Source organism: Lissotriton vulgaris, chromosome 2_2, assembly GCF_964263255.1.
Source record: "Lissotriton vulgaris chromosome 2_2, aLisVul1.2, whole genome shotgun sequence".
NCBI classification, from domain to species: Eukaryota; Metazoa; Chordata; class Amphibia; order Caudata; family Salamandridae; genus Lissotriton; species Lissotriton vulgaris.
In genome coordinates, this window is record NC_141688.1 from 124,868,829 (window position 1) to 124,884,147 (window position 15,319).

At 40.6% G+C, this 15,319-nt stretch overlaps 1 protein-coding gene across 2 annotated transcripts in view; it reads right to left on the reverse strand.

The window, feature by feature from the left end:
• Window positions 1–15,319, reverse strand: part of ALPK3 (alpha kinase 3) — a 1,258,466-nt gene that overhangs the window by 470,706 nt on the left and 772,441 nt on the right. For both annotated transcript variants that reach the window (XM_086959428.1, XM_086959429.1), the window contains one exon: window positions 14,722–14,869. In XM_086959428.1, coding sequence (XP_086815554.1) covers window positions 14,722–14,869 — 148 coding nt within the window. The remainder of the gene's footprint in view (window positions 1–14,721; window positions 14,870–15,319) is intronic.

Here is a 15,319-nt window from a genome sequence, read left to right on the forward strand (position 1 = left end):
ATCCATCCACTCACGGATCCATCCATCCACTCACTGATCCATCCATCCATTCATCCATGCATCCATCCACTCACAGATCCATCCATCCACTCTCTGATCCATCCATCCATCCATACATCCATCCACTCAAGGATCCATCCATCCACTCACGGATCCTTCCATCAATCCACTCACTGATCCATCCATCCACTCACGGATCCATCCATCCACTCACGGACCCATCTAACCACTCACGGATCCATCCATCCACTCACTGATCCATCCATCCAGCCGTCCATGCATCCATACACTCACGGATCCATCCATCAATCCACTCACTGATAGATCCATGCATTCATCCATCCATCCCGAATGATGCTAATGCATGTGCAGCCAGTTGCACTGGTGGTTCCCAGAGCATTTTTCAGGGACTGTGGTCATGTGCGCAGCTGGTCTGTCTGGGATAGCTCTATTCTTGAGACACTTGGAGAGTCCGATAAGACTATAAGAGGAAGAGTTTTCCCAATATTTTTTTAGGTCCAGAGGGGGGAGAAGAAAACAAACCAAGCAAAGAAAATACCTCTGATTAGACCTATATTACTTTATCACAGGAATCTATCAAAAACATTATGGAGTTGGATGCTATGGGAAAGAGAAAGATCTGAAATTTCTTCAAAACATCATTTTATTATTTTTCTTTCTAGTTTTTGTTTTTTCAGTTTAACTGTTTATACATAAATACAAACTATTTTGTGATGCGAAAACATATTCATAAATAACAAGATGTTAAAATAAAGTATAAATTTCATAAAGTGCAATTGAAGCACACCTAACAATTCATCTTATCTTATTGCCATTCATTCTATCATGCATACCTCTACATTCACTACCCTTTCTAAAAAGACAAATATAAACAGATGGACAGAACCGTACATAAGACTAACACAAAATATATTAGGTAGACCTCTATAGATGTAAAGGAGAGAGGTCCTACCACTTAGTCATAAACTGATCTATACATTGTTTTCTAATTTTGTGATACATGTCCAAGTCTTTGGTGTGTACGGCCTATGTACGTTTCGGTGATAGTTGATAGTTAAATCACCTTCTTCAGGGCAAAAACATAGAACTAACAATTAAGACAACACATAGATACACCAATTAAAAAGCGTGGAGTTCTTCAATTTCTGAAAGGTAAGAGAAATATCTGTAAACATTTTTGCATTGCTTGTTGCAATCAAAGAGTATTAAAAAACAATTTTATAATAGTGCATCCTTCTGTTAAGATCGTCTACTAGATCAATCTGTGTACATCAAGCTCTTGCTCATATAGTTTGTTGGGGATATAAGCTCCTCCAAGCACCAACACTTTCTTTAAGGGCACTCCTCAGAGGAGATTTCAAAAGGACATCCACCAATTACACAACCTTTTCTAGAAAGTTAAAGGTTGCCCTGGAGTTCTGTATCATTGATCTTTTTAGATCATTGTACCTAGGGCACCTAGTATTTATTAATCCTTAAATCTCTCACTTAACCTTTTCTCAGGATGCAGAACACTGTGAAAAGTTGAAGATATATGAAAGCTTAAGTAATGACATTTCCTTCGGCCAGTTCCAACCTTACCTTCCTTGATAAATTTTAGATCTTCCGCTCCACCAGAAGCTCTCTGCGGAGCCTGAAACCTGTCTGCAGAAGAGGCTCTCCTTTTGGGTTTTCAAACAGGCCTCTGGCCTGTTTCTGGTCACCCTTGCCCACCTCAGCAAAGGTGTTCTGGGATAACCCGTCCCAACAGCAAAAGGCATTGGTGTTGTGACAAACTGCAAAGCTTGGGTCGCAATTCTAGCAGCAGTTCCAGCCATCGCAAGGGGGCAATCCAAAGGGCACCTCAAATTGCATGACTTCCCACAGGTATGGCAGGAGTGTATGGCCAGTATCAGTCTGTGCTCATAAAAGACAGTGACCACCCGGTGTCCGCAGGCCACCAGCCCTCCACAGCACTAGTGTCCAAAGCCCAGTTGAAAGTGATATCTTTCTCATACAATATGGGGCCAATGTAGGTGTGTGTCCATCGAACCAATTTTTCCCATCAAGTAATGCTATATCAAGGGATCACTGAAATAATATCGAGGGACAAAATATCGACTTGCAAAAATATCGTGGACAAAATATCAACAGTCAAAATCTCGAGTTTGTATCTACAAACAGGTAAGTACAAAAATATCGAGTACAAAATATCGTTTACAATAATATAGTTTTAAAAAATATCGACTTTATTAAAAACAGTGTTAAATTAAATTAATATTAAAATTTAATTACTAAAATATACTTAAAAATACTTAAATTAACTTATAATAATTAAATAATAAATGAAATTAATAAAAATAATTTTTTACAATCATATTTGTTAAAACATATATATATAGTAACATACTATAATTAAATAAGATACTATTATATTACCGTACGATAGCAGAAGTGTAAAAAATACTATTCCCACTCCAAAGAGTGCAAGCGTAGGGAAAGCATTGGATAGCGTAGGGGTTAAAATTACTATTCCCACTCCAGTGGGTGCAACAGTAGGGAAAGCGTTGGATAGCGTAGGGGTTAAAATTTCTATTCCCACTCCAAAGAGTGCAAGCGTAGGGAAAGCATTGGATAGCGTAGGGGTTAAAATTACTATTCCCACTCCAGTGGGTGCAACAGTAGGGAAAGCGTTGGATAGCGTAGGGGTTAAAATTTCTATTCCCACTCCAGTGAGTGCAACAGTAGGGAAAGGGTTGGATAGCGTAGGGGTTTAAATTACTATTCCCACTCCAGTGGGTGCAACAGTAGGGAAAGCGTTGGATAGCATAGGGGTTAAAATTACTATTCCCACTCCAAAAAGTGCAACAGTAGGGAAAGCGTTGGATAGCGTAGGGGTAAAAATTACTATTCCCACTCCAGTGGGTGCAACAGTAGGGACAGCGTTGGATAGCGTAGGGGTTAAAATTACTATTCCCACTCCAAAGAGTGCAACAGTAGGGAAAGCGTTGGATAGCGTAGGGGTAAAAATTACTATTCCCACTCCAGTGGGTGCAACAGTAAGGAAAGCGTTGGATAGCGTAGGGGTTAAAATTACTATTCCTACTCCAAAGAGTGCAACAGTAGAGAAAGCGTTGGATAGCGTAGGGGTAACAATTACTATTCCCACTCCAGTGGGTGCAACAGTAGGGAAAGCGTTGGATAGCGTAGGGGTTAGAATTAATATTCCCACTCCAGTGGGTGCAACAGTAGGGAAAGTGCTGGATAGCGTAGGGGTTAAAATTACTATTCCCACTCCAGTGGGTGCAACAGTAGGGAAAGCGTTGGATAGCGTAGGGGTAAAAATTACTATTCCCACTCCAGTGGGTGCAACAGTAGGGAAAGCGTTGGATAGCGTTGGGGTTAAAATTACTATTCCCACTCCAGTGGGTGCAACAGTAGGGAAAGTGTTGGATAGCGTAGGGGTTAAAATTACTATTCCCACTCCAGTGGGTGCAACAGTAGGGAAAAAGTTGGATAGCGTAGGGGTTAAAATGACTATTCCCACTCCAGAGAATACAAAATTAATACTTCATAAATAATTATAACATGTATTATTGAATATCCATTAATAATTAATTAAAAATAATTAATATTTGTATACAATTTATTAATTAATATATTATATTTACTAATTAACACTAATTATTTCTATTGATCACCTATTAATACTAATTATTAAAAATAGTTACTATTAATTATTTAATAATGAAAAAGTATTTAACAATTATTTGTAATTAAATAAATATAAATAAATGTAATTAATTAATTATTTATATTTTAATCACTTCCCACCCAATTCCGCTATAAACTCACAACCCGCTACAAAAATAATTTAGTAAAATTTACATAATCACCAATTAATCAATTAATTAAAATTAATTACCAATTAAAATGTAATTAATTAACTATTATAAATTAATTAAGTATTAATTTAAATTTACTATCAATAAATGCATTTAAATATTTAATTAATAATAATTAAAATACTTCCCACCCTATTCCCCTATAAACCCACAACCCGCTACAGAATTAAATTACGCAATGATTATAAAAACAAAAATCATTAATTAATATTATTTATAACATAAATACACACTTTTCACACATATTATACCATAAAAATACACTATAAAAATTAGATATTATTAAAACATCGATATTTTTTACTATCTATATTTTTAACAGTCGATATTATATCACTTACCTTAAAAACGATATTTTGGTCATCTATATTCTGTCCTGTCGATATTTTGTCCAGTCTATATTTAAAAGTCGATATTATGTCCAGTCGATATTTTGGAGTCAATATTTTGTCTGTGCACCATATCAAGCATGTCCAACACAATAGGTTATACTGCAAGCAGGCCAGCCGCCCATGCAATAAGCAAGAACACCTTTTCTCTATAATCAGACATCAGAGGCCCCCATCGGTTCACCAGATCGTCGTCTCAGGCTCTCCATTCTCGCAGTGGTGTGAGTGCAGACAAGGATTCAATGAGAGTGAGAGGACGAGTTCAGTATTGTCAGCGTAGGAGATGATGTTGTGCAATCTGACGATGTCTGTCAGTGGAGTCATGTAGATGTTGAAGAGAGTAGGGCTGAGGGAAGAGCATTGGTGAACTCCGCAGAGGGTGAGCTTGGGTTGCGAGGTGAAGGGAGGGGGGCGGACTCTTTGGGTGCGTCCTGTGAGGAAGGATGCCATCCATCTGAGTGCATCGTATGTGATTTCAAAACTGACGTAGTTGATCGATGAGCGTGTGATGAGAAACAGTGTTGAAAGCTGCAGAGAGATCCAGGAGGACGAGGTTGGCTGATTCTCCTCTGTTAAGTAGGGGCTGGGGTGTCATCTGCTGCTGCAATTAGGACTGTCTCTGTGCTGTGGTTAGCTCTGAAACCTGATTGGGATGGGTCCAGTAGTTTGTTTCTTTCCAGATGATCGGTGAGTTGGAGGTTGATGGCCTTCTCCAGGACTTTGGCAGGGAATGGGAGTATGGTCATAGGACAGTAGTTCTAGAGCTCTTTCGGGTCTGCCGAAGGTTTCTTAAGAATGAGTCTAATCTCCGCTTACTTCCATGCATCAGGAAAGGTGGCTGTGGTTATGGAGGTGTTGAGGATTTTGGTGAGCTGGTGGCTGATCTCGATACTTCTGAAGTTGAACAGTGAGCGGGGGCATGGATCGGTGGGTGCTCCTGAAAGGATGGAGTTCATCAGGGTGATAGTTGTTGGTGAGCTGAGTTGTTGCGCTGAGCGGTAGATTTGTAGTTGTGATTGAAGGGTTGCAGAAGAGGTCGGACGGTTGGGGATCAAAGTTTCTGTAGATGGTTGCTATCTTGTTGTGGAAGTGCTCGGTGAGGGAGTTGTAGCGTTCCTGTGAGGAAAGGATTGAGTTTTCTGAGGCTGAAGGGCAGGTAAACTCTCTGATGTTGGTGAATAGCTCCTTGGTTGGTTTGCACTGGTTTCAATCCAGCGGGTCAGGGCCTCCTTTTTTGTGGCTTTAAGCTGGTGGTGGTAGTCGCTGAGGGCTGATTTGTAGGCGGCACGGTCAGTGTCATTCCTGCTGGTTCACCATCTTCTTCCCAGTTGTTTACACCTGGGTTTTGCTGCACTGAGTTCTGGTGTGTACCATCCGGCTCGTTTGATGCAGGTGAAAAGTTCAGCTGTAGAGTGAGGTGATGCAAAGCAGCAGTTGTTCTTGCGTGCAGTGTCCAGGGCACAGAGTTTTGTGGCAGAGGACCTGTGGGAGTGCGTTGGGCCAGGGTTCCTGGCGCTGGGCATGTGGCAGGCGCAGATGGGCCTACCTTTGGCATGCCCACTGTGCGCAGCCGCGCTGCAACCTCCCCCAAGTAGTGCTGAGAGGGGCTGTCCGGGAGGCGGGAGGACAGGGGACTAAGGTGGAGGGAACAGATGGCAAGGAATGCAGAACCGGACTGAACTGGAAGGAGAGAGATAAAAACTGTCCCAGACAGAAAAACAAGTATAAGTTTACAGTGTGTCACAAACAGTGAAAATCAAAGGAAAAAAACGATGGAAACAATCAGGGCTGGACTGGTTGTAGCAGGCACTGGGCATTTTCCCGGTGAGCCAGAGGAGTAGGGGCAAATTTTGTGCCTGTGGGGGCCGGTTTTGACACTGGGGGACGACCTTGCAGCAGGGCTGCAATAACTGCCTCCTGTAAGGAAAGCTGGAGCGGTGCTTCTTGCTAAGCACTTCCAAGCCCCCCACCTCGGCGCCCAGGGCCGGTCGATCAGCAACCTGCCATGGCTGGTTGCTGTTTCCAGTCCGGTCCTGGAAACAATACTATTGCAGTGTTTAAAATTGGATAGAGACACAAAGGAGAGTAATACTAATACAGTGTTTTAAATTTGTAAAAAACAATACTATCACAGGGTTTTTACATTGGTCAAACAATACAAAGGTCGTGGTTGAACTGTATACAACAACCACGTAATGCACAGGGCACATCAGGGACACTGGGCCTTGAACTAAAGGACCGGGATGGTGCCTCTGCGTTAATGAAACTGCAAGATGTGGAGAGTGGTGAGCAAGACCAACCAAGGTGGTGTAACAACCATAATCTGAATAAATTCAAACTGGTGTATGGTTTACTTTATTCAGCAGTTTTTACACACAAACTGAAAGTCCCGCTTTTCTTTAATTTAGGATACCTGCTTTGTCGTTTCTTTTCCTGGTATAATTCCAAGGCACGAACCCATTCTTTGTTTGTTGGGCCGGCGCGTTGACTCCACGGCTGGACCTGCCGTGTCATAAATCACTCCAAGTTTGCCCTGCAGATGAGCCCGCACTTCACACAGGTAAGTTGAACATCAACATTTATTTTTATACATATATATATATATATATATATATATATATATATATATATATATATATATATATATATATATATATATATATATATATATATATATATATGAAAGTTCCCACCCTCAGGGTCTTATCTACCAAATATGAAACCTAAGCAAATTAATACATAATTTAGAAAATACATGGGTATTTATTTAGCCTGTTTTGTTGGACAGTCCGGTAAACAAATGAAGCATCTTCCTATAACTATTTCGTTTAAGCAATACATTACTTTATCTACTCATGTGCTATGAACCATAACCAAGGGTGTGCAGCCATTATCCCGCATTTTTTATTCCTCGGACTTTCAGGCCGCATACCATTTACCCACAAGGACATTGACCTCGCATACCATGAAATGAAATTAAATAAAACTTATAACGCGCAACTTTGCCCGGAAGTATCAAGGCGCCTATAAAAGAATCATAAAAGGCAAAACCAGAAAACTAAGGATAAGCTTTGGCAAAAAGCCATGTCTTCAGGGCCTTTCTAAAAATTTGAATCGATGGCAGAGTCCTAATTTCATAGGGCACAGTATTCCACCATCTAGGAGCCAGGCTGGAAAAGGCTCTGCCTCCCCACTTGGCTCTTCGAACTCGGGGAACTGATAGAAGAAATTTCTTTGAAGAGCGGAGGTTTCTGGGGGGAGCGTAAGGAATCAAAAGATCTTTTACTCCTCCTATCTCTTTTCTGTTCAAGGCCCCGTAAACCAAACAAAGAACCTTAAAAGAAATCCTGGCTTCAATTGGAAGCCAGTGCAAGGATTTCCTGGCGGCAGTAGGCGATGACCTCCTAGGCAAGTCCAGTACGAACTTAGCCGCGGCGTTCGGCACAGTATGAAGTCGTTGTAGCAAGCATTTATTTACTCCAGCATATAGGGCATTGCAATAATCAAGCCGAGAGGCTATCAATGCAACCACAATTTGCTTCCGGGCTTGTACGGACAAATAATGCTTAATCTTCCTCAAGATCTTGATAATACCCCAGCAGGTGGAGATTGCCCTGTTGACTTGATGACCCATAGGGTAGGGTGTTAAAATATCGATTACAAAAATAAAGCTGACATAAATATCATTGTAAAAATATCGTTTACAAAAATATCGACACCCTATAATTAAACAGGTAAGTACATAAATATCGACTCCAAAATATCGTTGTAATTAATATAGATGTAAAAAATATCGACTTTTTAAAATAATTAAAATTACATTAAATAATAAATAAATATAAGTACTATTAACAAAATACATTACATTACTTTTATTTTTTAACTATTTCAAAAGAATTTACTACACTTTTTAATTATAAACTTAATAAATGTGGACATATAAATTGATTTTACACATTACTTTATATAACAACAATAATACATACATATAATTAAAATACCCCTTTACCCAAAAAACCCAAAACTGACCCTGAACCCTAAAAATACCCCTTTACCCAAAAACTGAAAACTGACCCTGAACCCTAAAAATACCCCTTTACCCAAAAACATTTTCACTAAAAAAATCCTGTACACACACCTAAAATTAATTTAAAACATTAATCTATTATTTCATTATATTTAAATACCCCTTTACCCAAAAACTGACCCTGAACCCAAAAAATACCCCTTTACCCAAGAACTGAAAACTGACCCTGAACCCTAAAAATACCCCTTTACCCAAAAACTGAAAACTGACCCTGAACCCTAAAAATACCCCTTTATCCAAAAACTGAAAACTGACCCTGAACCCTAAAAAAAAACCCTCTACCCAAAAACTGAAAACTGACCCTGAACCCTAAAAATACCCCTTTACCCAAAAACTGAAAACTGACCCTGAACCCTAAAAATACCCCTTTACCCAAAAACATTTTCACTAAAAAAATCCTGTACACACACCTAAAATTATTTAAAACATTAACATAATTAATTACATAATTATTATTCAATTAACTAATTGAAATTAATTAACTATTATTTATTACACTATTTATATTCATTTAAAACATTAATTAATGTATTATTTCATTATATTTAAATTACTTCCCACCCTACTCCCCTATAAACCTACAACCCGCTATGGAACTATTAATACTAAATTCAACTGAAAATACATTATTAAATAATAATATACTACTAAAAATACTACTTTGACTACAAATATTCATTAAAAACACTACATTACTTATAATTATTTAAAAAATGATATTATTGTAAACTATGTTTTTGTAAACGATATTTATTACAACTATATTAATGTTAACGATATTACTTACCTGTCTGTCGATATTCTGGTCAGACGATATTTTTGTCATCGATATTTCTTCCTGTAGATATTTTTGCAGCGATATTTAGGTTAGTCGATATTTTTACGACAATATTCCTGCTCTGTACCGACCCATAGCAAGGGCCGGATCGATCATGACCCCCAAGTTTCGTGCAAAGAGGGTAGGTACAGGGCAAGTCCCCAGAGATAAGGGCCACCATTCCGTCGACCAGATGTCCTCCTTCCCGCCAAACACAAGGATCTCCGTCTTCTCGCCATTTAGCCTCAATGAATTGTCAATCATCCATTGAGCATCTGCCTCCATACAGTGTCTAAAATTGGAGGCAGAAGAGCTGATAGGCTGGGCGAGAGACAGTAAGATCTGAGTGTCATCGGCGTAGGAAACTACCTCCATCCCGAACGATCTTATGAGCCTGGCCAGTAGGGTCACATAGATGTTGAACAGGGTCGGGCTTAACGCCGACCCCTGTGGGACCCCACACTTCACCGGCAGGGATGGAGATAGGAACTCCCCCAGATTCACTCTCTGTTCCCTCTGGTCTAGGAAGGAGGCCAACAGACTTAGAGCAGGCCCCTCCACCCCTATCTCCCTCAGTCGAGATGTTAAGACGAAGGGAGACAGGGTATCAAACGCGGCCGGGTACTCAAACCCTTATCAACTGTGGTGCGGATGTTATCAAGCACCACAGTAAGGGCCGACTCCGTGCTGTGACCCTTTCGAAATCCGTGCTGCGAATGATCCAAGAGACCAGAGGTTTCCAGAAATGATGCAAGATGCTGGTTAAGGTGGGTTTCCAAACAAGGGGGGCGGTTGGGCACAGGCTGAAAGTCTTAACAGTTGTGCGGGTAACGCGTGCCACGGAGGTATCACCTAGTCGAACATCAGGTGTGTTTGTTAGTTTAGAAACGACCCTCTGGGCGCTGCTGTTTTGGATCGACGCTGCGATCTGTATAGTTTTTAGATCATGTATGACCAATAAATAATAAATCCGTTCTTATTGAGTAATCCTTAGATTTATTTTCATTTTTCAAATGTTGAAATTCACATATTGTTATGGTTATGAATTGATGCTTTTTTATTTATATTTTATACTTTATATGTGATGATATGTTTTGATAAGAATTGTCAAGTTGTCTTGAGTGAGATGTCACTAGGTAAAATATACCTTTCCAACATGGCCGAACCTATTTGTCCCCCCGATCTCAGTCCGTTTTCACTTTCTAAATCACCTGAGAGGCAGGCCGTCTTCACTTTTGGAAATCACCGTGTTACATTAATGGCGACGGGTTGATCCCGCGGTTATTCACCTGGCGAGTACTATGCACGTACCTTTTCAACAGCGGTAAGTTGATCACACGGGGAGTAGAATGGGGAGTAACAACAGGCTAGATGCATACACAAGACTCAGTTTAGAATGCGAATTTGCAAACGACAACTCAAAGAAATTGTTTAGAAGTAATTTTGAGTTTGGTTTTGTACGACCAAGTTGGTTTGTGGTTCACGGAAACGCACCATGCTCACGTTAGTGGCGATAGCGTGTTTCTAAGTTTTTGTGAGAACTGTTGATTTTGAGTAGGATTTTAATTTAGTATCAATCATGTGGAACAATGTATTGCATAAGTGTGCGCGATTCGAATATATGTTTGTTATAGAAAAGATTGATGGACCCTCATTTATATGTATTATATTTATATGTATTATTTATATGTATATGTATTATTTCTACAGATTCCCCTGATGAAGTACCTATCAGAGGTACGAAATGCATTGGGAAATGCCTTATTTATCCACATGGATTTATGGATGTATAATTATGACATACTTCAATATGTGAATTTCAACATTTGAAAAATGAAAATAAATCTAAGGATGACTCAATAAGAACGGATTTATTATTTATTGGTCATACATGATCTAAAAACTATACAGATCGCAGCGTCGATCCAAAACAGCAGCGCCCAGAGGGTCGTTCCTAAACTAAGGTGGGTTTCCAGCATCTTTGCTGGGGCTGGGAGCAACGAAATGGGGCGAAAGTTTTTGTAGACCTCCGGGTCTAAGGTAGGCTTTTTCAAAAGGGGTTTGACCACCGCTCCCTTCCATTGCGAGAGAAAAATACCATCCCTCCCTGCCCTGTTCATGATCTCAAGTAAGGGAGGCAGGAGGGTATCCTTACATTGTTTAAGGAGTTTAAGAGGGCAAGGGTCAAGTCTTAGCCAAGAGGACGTCCAATTCCTGCAAGGAAAGGGAGGGGAAACTGGACAGGAGGACAGGATTAGCAGGTCTAACAGATACTAGGGAGGGAGACACCTGAGAGGTGAAAGAAGATATTGAGGCCCTTTGTAGCTCTAAGGCCAAGACAATATCAGCAATGTTGGTATGGAAGTAGAGGGCAATATCGTCACACAGCTGTTGAGCGCAGGTGATGTGGTCCGGGGTCTGCAGGGTGGTCAACCAATCCACGATCTTAAATAGCTCTTTTGGCGAGGTAAGGGCCGTGGTGAGATTCGAAAAGTATTCCTGCTTGGCTCTTATGATCTCAGCCTTCTATTCCCTCAGGAGAATTTTATGGGTTTCCCTATCCTGTATATTCCAGCTAGCCCTCCAGAGTCGTTCCTGCTTCCTGCAGCCCTGTCTTAGATGTCTTAACGGCTCCGAATACCAAGGGGCCGACGGCCTTTTTCTGGCAGAGTAGCGTATCATGCCGCATTTTTTCAAAACGCATGTGCATTTATCGCGCATGCCTTTACAACGAATTACGTTGTAAAGGCATGTATGGTAAATGCATTTGCGTTTTGAAAACCACGATGACGAGAGAGGTAAGGGGGTTTGGGTTCATTTTTTAGGGGTGGGGGTTGTGCTGGGGTAGTCATTGTGTAGTGTAGTGTTGTGTTAGTGTAGTGTAGAGTTGTGGTGGTTGTTTAGTGTAGGGTCGTGCTGGGGGAAATGTTATAAGGGTTAGGGTAGTGTTGTAGTGTTTGTGTAGTGTAGGGTCATGCTGGGGGTAGTGTTTTAGGGTTTAGGGTAGTGTTGTAGTGTTTGGGTAGTGTAGGGTCATGCTAGGGGTAGTGTTTTAGGGTTTAGGGTAGTGTTGTAGTGTTTGTGTAGTATAGGGTTATGCTGGGGGTAGTGTTTTAGGGTTTAGGGTAGTGTTGTAGTGTTTGTGTAGTGTAGGGTCATGCTGGGGGTAGTGTTTTAGGGTTTAGGGTAGGGTTGTAGTGTTTGTGTTGTGTAGTGTAGGGTCATGCAGGGGTAGTGTTTTAGGGTTTAGGGTAGTGTTTGTGTAGTGTAGGGTCATGCTGGGAGTAGTGTTTTAGAGTTTAGGGAAGTGTTGTAGTGTTTGTGTAGTGTAGGGTCATGTTGGGGTTAGTGTTTTAGGGTTTAGGGTAGTGTTGTAGTGTTTGTGTAGTGTAGGGTTATGCTGGGGGTATTGTCTTAGGGTTTAGGGTAGTGTTGTAGTGTTTGTGTAGTGTAGGGTCATACTGGGGGTAGTGTTTTAGGGTTTTGGGTAGTGTTGTAGTGTAGGGTCATGCTGGGGAAAGTGTTATAGGGTTTAGGGTAGTGTTGTAGTGTAGGGTCATGCTGGGGGTAGTGTTTTAGGTTTTAGGGTAGTGTTGTAGTGTTTGTGTAGTGTAGGGTTATGCTGGGGGTAGTGTTTTAGGGTTTAGGGTAGTGGCTTAGTTTTTGTGTAGTGTAGGGTCATGTAGGGGTAGTGTTTTAGAGTTTAGGGTAGTGTTGTAGTGTAGGGTCATGCTGGGGTGTAGTGTTTTAGGGTTTAGGGTAGTGTTGTGGTGTTTGTGTAGTGTAGGGTCATGCTGGGGTGTAGTGGTTTAGGGTAGTATTGTAGTGTTTGTGTAGGGTCATGCTGGGGGTAGTGTATTAAGGTAATGTTGTAGTGTATGTGTAGGGAAGTAAAGTGCTTTATGGTAGTGTTGGGGGGTCGTGCTGGGTTGTGTAAATGTAGGAAAAGGACTGTGTGTCAAGGGTGGGTGGTGCAGGGGTACTACATTACAGTGTAGTGTAGGGTTCGGTAGGGTACTCTTACTTACCTTAACTACTTTAACAACAAGTATACTTTTAATATGCATGCCTTTTCGTTGTAAAGGCATGCGTGTTAAAGGCATATTCGTTTTAAAAGTTTTCGTTCTCTTTATTTGCGGCCTAATAGTACTTGCGGGATCAAATTTGCGGTATGATGGTATGCGGGATGTTTGTCTGCGGTCTGACATCATATATTCATAACCAAGCATAGGTATCTTACTGCATTGTGACCTCCTTTACTGTTTTAGCAATGTACCTCTCGATTGCAAGTAGAGCACTAACTCGGATCACTAGAATGTTGCAATGCGTTTTACCGTCAACATTAAGATAGAGCTAAAACGACAAATAAAGTTTAGGCAAAATGGATGCACCAAGAATGTGTGCGCATTATTCACAATCGTTTGCCTGTCGGGCCGTATCAGGATGCAGTTTCCAGTGCTACATGAAAGCACAAGTCTGGGCATTTTTTTGTCGTCCTGAGCGCAAATACAACTCGTGTTGCCGATCTCTGCGGCCAAGAAAGTATGCATTAATTTGGAGATATTTCGAGTTAATGTTTCGGCTAAAAGTCATTAAAAAGTGAGCAGATCCCTTATGCGCTGGCGCAGCACAGAAAACAACATCATGACCCGGCCCCCGATGTCCACACCAGGGGCTGTTTCACGGAGAACTGCACTGCACTGCAACAGCACAGAGACACGCGTCTATTTGTGTGTGCGCGAGGTGTGTAAAGTTCAAACCCATAACTTAGAATTTCACTTTGTTAATGAACGAACTTAAGAAAAAGAAATCGGAAAAAGAGACAGGCTATTCCTGCTCACCGTTTCTGCCATTCATTCATGCATTAACTCGGAGAAATTTCGAGTATTGTGTATGAACTTCCCACACCAAAAACACTAGTGTTCGGCCCTTGGCGCCATCGTAATTTGCAGTAGCCAATTGTTCGCTCTGATTTAGCATAGATTCCTAAATAATGTTTCATGTGCTATTATCAAGGGATCTCATGTTCATCTCTGTCAGGGCGCCACAAAAATCGTTTTCTTTGATTTCAGTTTTTATTTGCATTTCAAATAATAAACAGCGTACATACAATCAACATCATTTAAGGTATACTATATACACTTACCAGTAATATTCTGTCCGACATACACTCAAACTCCCTCTCCAGCCGACCCTCTCCCACTCCTCTTGCTGAGGTAAGATACCCTAGGACCATGCCCAAGTGTCCCTCAAAGGAACAGAACTCAGTAGAACACATTGTAAGCAAAGCAGATATTGCAATGTGTCATTTCATCTAGTCAAGATAGCCCAAATCCATTCTGGTCTTATATATGGCTTCTGCCTTCCACCAAGCCATACCTAACCCTTCCTCCCCTCCATTCGAAAATCGGTGATATACATGTTTGTGTTACTGCAGGCGCTACCAAGTATTTCTGTGTTAGTGATGCATGTGTGTTAGACAAAAACATGCACATCTCAAACCACCAACGATTTTGTGATTACCATCTGCTTGCTTCTGCAACTGGATATTCATCTTTAAACCATGATATTGTTGAGTCACTTAAAACATTGAAGAACTGGCACCAAAGTTTCAGATTTCCCGAGGCATCAGAAAACTGTTCTGCTCTTATTTTACGGATCACCTGTGGAGCTATGAGAACAAAAACAAAAAAATATGTACAGTTAAATGAATTAATTGGTCCCAGTGCATACATTGAGTTCTAAATTTGCTTCCATGAATTGCGACAGGTAACTACTATGTTTTGTTTCTGCCTAATCAGAACTTTGGGTACCAACAAAGCAATGCTACAACCATAATGCCAGCAGGACTCACTCAGCTCATGTCTAGATATTTGCCACATATTGAAGTGGGTATATTTTGCAGGAGTCTATTGGGATTTTTTTTGTTTTATATAGTTTTGGCTAGAGCCAAAGATATCAGAGCACTTTACATATTAATTGAGTACATTTACTCGAAGTACATGTGGGGATTTATATTGGACAGAACAGTCTTAATACAATAAAGTAAAGAAAGTACAGGCAATCCAGAATTGAGATAGTGTTAAATAGTCACAAATGGTATACACAAAACAAGGTATCA